Genomic DNA, 3,989 nt, shown 5'->3' on the forward strand with positions numbered 1-3,989 from the left:
GCTCAATGTTTAAAGATGATCTGAGGGAGGTAACGCTGTCTCAGACTCGCGAGCCTCGTATGAGGCGACAGCTAAATGTGAGTTGTGGGTATTCACAAATTTGATTTGGGAGAGTGTAACGGGGTTACACGTACCCTTTCATACAAGGGTGGGTTACACAAGATGGTGTGATCGTACAGAGGTGTAGATTACACAAATCGGTGAAATCACACGACAGTGTGGCCACATCGCAACATGAAGCCACTACGTGGCGGGACTGTCAGAATTATGCATATTAATTTGGTTTTACTATTTTACTGGAAAAACCTATTGTATTAGATATAGGCGTCTTTGCCGCAAATAAAACAGGAAAATATTGTCTGGAATTCTGAGCGGAAGAGTATATTTGCCTTATGTTAAGGTTTTAGATACTCTTGGAGGCAGCGGATTGCGATTCGCTACACTCGAACTGGTTCTAGTATATAAAGTAAGGTCAGTGACCTTAGCTTAACTTCCTTTAAGCAAAGAGGTACTGCAGCTCCGCTGCACTAGTATGACAGGTACAGTCCTTATGTAGTGTACAAGTTTTAATTAGGCGTGTCGAGTCTCGAGAGAATTGCAGACCCATTAAGTTCTCTCTATGCGACTCGTCCAACTTACGTTTTGTTTCTTGGGTAAAAAACCTTTCACACGGTGTCAAGCGCGCCTTCCGATGAGTTTTATTCAAAACCTTAACCTGATTTTGTCTAAAGCAGCATTGGCAAAAGTGGCTGAGAATCTTACGTCTGCAGATGTGCAAGCATGGCGCACTGAAACCGGTTCTGCGCATGATGAAATGATTTGGACGTCGTTATGAGCTTCGCGGCGGGGTGCAGGAACACATTTCTTCGTAAAAACGAGCATGAAAAGTGCTTCTTGTGCAGCGAGGCGAAGCGTAGTGAAGGCCTATCCTCGAGAAATTCCCGTAGATGGGGAACGGCTTAGCGATTTTGTTTTTGGTGAGGACATTGTTCGATTGAAGCATTCCTTTGCAATGAAAGTATTTGATAAAGAAATTTCATGTACTCGAACGTTTGAAATGATGCGCCAATGTATTTTAAAGGCGTCTTGTGTAATGTGATGACCATAATGATAACCCACAATCTTGCTTCAAATTAATTTAACGAACTGAGTACGTAAAAATGGTCCGACGTGTGCGCAACGTAAAGATACCATCCTTGATTTGCTTAACCTTTGGGTCTGATGACTTGTAGAAACCAATTCAAAAAGCAAGTATATGGCTAATCTCGATTATTGATCATCGGATCAATTACTGTTGGATACTAGCAGAGATCCGGCGAAGATAAGCTATAGCATTACCTTGCGCTCTCAAAAATTATACAACAACAGTGTTCACGTTTTGGGTTGTGACCATACAATTTTTGGGTATGGCTTGAGAAGTGGTATTTTCTTGTACCGTAATATTTTTATGAGAGGTGCTAAATAATATAAGTTAAAGAATGATTAAAAAAGGCTGTGACGATTAGGGTCTAGGGACATTGCAGGAATATTTACAGTTTATTTGATATTCAAAATTTGCGCCTGCAATACTCATTAAGAAGATGACAGTGTGAAAGGAATACATGATCTATTCTCCAAATGAGAAAGCTGTAGTCGTCATACAGGAATGTCAAAAATATCAAATACGCTGACGGACAAAAAGATGTTCAGCGATGCTGTGACTCTGGTGGAGTACGATGAGGATTGGGCGAGAATACAGCAAGAAAGTCGAATCGAAAGCATTGAGTTCAGGTGGGATCGAGGTGGGCATGAAAGACGATCACAAGTTCCAGAAGCCAATACTTCTGAACAAAACCGTCCTGAGTCCAACTGCGGTGAGTCTGGCCTCGCAGATGAAAAATTGGACCGATGCGGTACCTGTAAATTGAAGCCAACCGAATTTGGTTGATCTGTGTGTGTTTTTTAGATGCAAGATCGACCAGCGTGGAGCATATTTAAGGCGGACCTCTTTGCAAAATTCTAAGAAGTCGAGTCTGTATTTAGATCAAAACTAGTCACTTGTATCTTATATTTGGTAACTAAAAATTTTTTGCGCTCTAAGTTTCAAGCTAAGAAAGATTTAATTTGTATCGAGAGTTACAGCCAAACATAATCAGTTGCAGCGTAAAGTGTCATACTACATAAATTTGGTAAATCTTTGTTGGTCAATGGATTTCCACTTTTCGGTTGTATGACCACAATCATGAAATGATATTTCTCCGATTGCTTAAAGTTTTTGATGAGGGAAAACAAAGCTTGAAGGATTCCAGACCATTCGAACCCGGCAAAAGATTTTGCCCTAGCCGAATTTCTCCTTTGCATCAAGCAGCAAGTATTCGTGTCACGATCATCATCTTGCGTGAGGCTAAATACTCAAAGCCCTACTTTTGTTTAGAATTTTTTTTTGCGATTCTTAAAATGGCAAATTACGCACGAATCAATGACTATCTTTTCTGTGCGATAAATATTTTCATACTTGCTACTTACCATTATACTTAAATACGTAACTGTTCGAAGACAAATGACAAAAGAAGTAGGGATGAATTTTGCCAATTGTTGAAAGTCGTAAACCAGCTGAAAGGAGCTGCTCCCCATGACAGTAAGAAAAAAATGCTCGACACGTTAAAAATCATCGGCTGCAACCCGAGCAAAATGTCATCACGGCTAGCATAACAAATGTCCCAAACGCTTGACTTCTTTTGTAGCTGCTTGAGGTTGAGAAAGTTCGTCTCGATTTGATGGAAACCCAAGTCTCTTGCATCCGAGTGTTTTCTGCCGTTTGAAATTCTATAAAGCATTCAACAAAGCAACGGTGCAGTGCAAAGTCGCAGTCGACAAGGTTAAGCACGAAATAACGATATTGCAATGGAAGATTCAGATCGATTCTCTGTGAAGCGTCCTCATATTACGTTGTATCAAAATGAAAATGACATTGAGTTCTATACTCTTCAAACACCAATGACCACATTTACCGAACTTTTAAATGCTGCGCAATGTGTTGAAAGAAATACTCTTACTACAAAGGGAGATACAATCTTAACTGTTGATGCTTCTTTGATTCGACGTCGACTTCGAAATCGTATGTCTTGCCGTAAAACTCGACTCAAACAAAAACTTCAGCAGCATGCACTTGAAATTGTTCTACGTGAACGTCAAGAACGACATGATTATCTTACGCATCTGGCACAAGAGCTTGGAGTATTTCATAATAATGGAAACAGGCGAATGGTTGACAATGATCAATGTGATAAAGTCTTTCGTGATCTCACTGCAAAAAGTCTGCACTATTCGCTTGTGGATCCGGACTGTCTTGGGTGGAATCAGAATGGCGTTTTGTTTGCACACACAAACACGACGCATGACTGCAATGAAACTGCTGCAGTCCCATCAACAAGAAAATCAAAGCGACAACGTCGTAATCGTGACAAACATGTTTCAACAGCATTTCATAGCAAATTAGGACTCGCTCAGAATTTGGTTTTTGAGCAGTGGCGATCGATTGTTGATGGGCTACAAAATATAAATTTAACATTACAGCAAATGCATGAAACGGAATCCAAAGCTGGCGTATTTAATCGACAATGCTACTGGAAATTTGTGGCAGTGAGCTCAGCAAAATTACAACAAGATGGCGAAATTGAAGCTGTTGCTGTCTCCGGAGTCACGCACCTAGTATTTCACGGTCGTGACGTGCAGCAGCTTACAATTATCAGCCTCCAACGCAAAAATCTTGATCAATTTGACCTTGCAGCAACACCGACAACATCAACTCTTGTCGTTAAAGCAACAGAATAGACTATTTCACAAAATTACCTCCACAAACCTCGAAAGCACCAAATGTTAATTAAATTATTCAATAAATATTGAAGTCACATGGCAAGAAATCTTCATCTCATGATATTATACGTTATATTTTAGCTTCGTGGATTTTGTGGACAGAATTCTTCCAGCAAATGACGTCGCCAGCCTTT

General features: G+C 40.2%; 2 protein-coding genes across 2 annotated transcripts; both read left to right on the forward strand.

Moving 5' to 3' along the window:
- Positions 1-1,594: 1,594 nt before the first annotated feature.
- Positions 1,595-1,968, forward strand: PHALS_14752 (uncharacterized protein). The gene has a single exon (XM_024729940.2). The coding sequence runs from the start codon at positions 1,646-1,648 to the stop codon at positions 1,925-1,927; it is 282 nt and encodes a 93-aa protein (XP_024580267.1). The 5' UTR covers positions 1,595-1,645; the 3' UTR covers positions 1,928-1,968.
- A 915-nt stretch (positions 1,969-2,883) lies between these two features.
- On the forward strand, positions 2,884-3,813 carry PHALS_14184 (uncharacterized protein; the record flags this gene model as incomplete). Its single annotated transcript, XM_024729941.1, has 1 exon — positions 2,884-3,813. One exon carries the CDS (start codon positions 2,884-2,886, stop codon positions 3,811-3,813), a length of 930 nt encoding a protein of 309 aa, XP_024580268.1.
- Between the last annotated feature and the right edge of the window lie 176 nt (positions 3,814-3,989).

Source organism: Plasmopara halstedii (assembly GCF_900000015.1).
Source record: "Plasmopara halstedii genome assembly, contig: Scaffold_816, whole genome shotgun sequence".
Taxonomy (NCBI): Eukaryota; Oomycota; class Peronosporomycetes; order Peronosporales; family Peronosporaceae; genus Plasmopara; species Plasmopara halstedii.

Bases quoted from the DNA above. Each gene is read 5' to 3' on its own strand.
- PHALS_14752 (XM_024729940.2), top strand. From the start codon at position 1,646: ATGTCAAAAATATCAAATACGCTGACGGACAAAAAGATGTTCAGCGAT.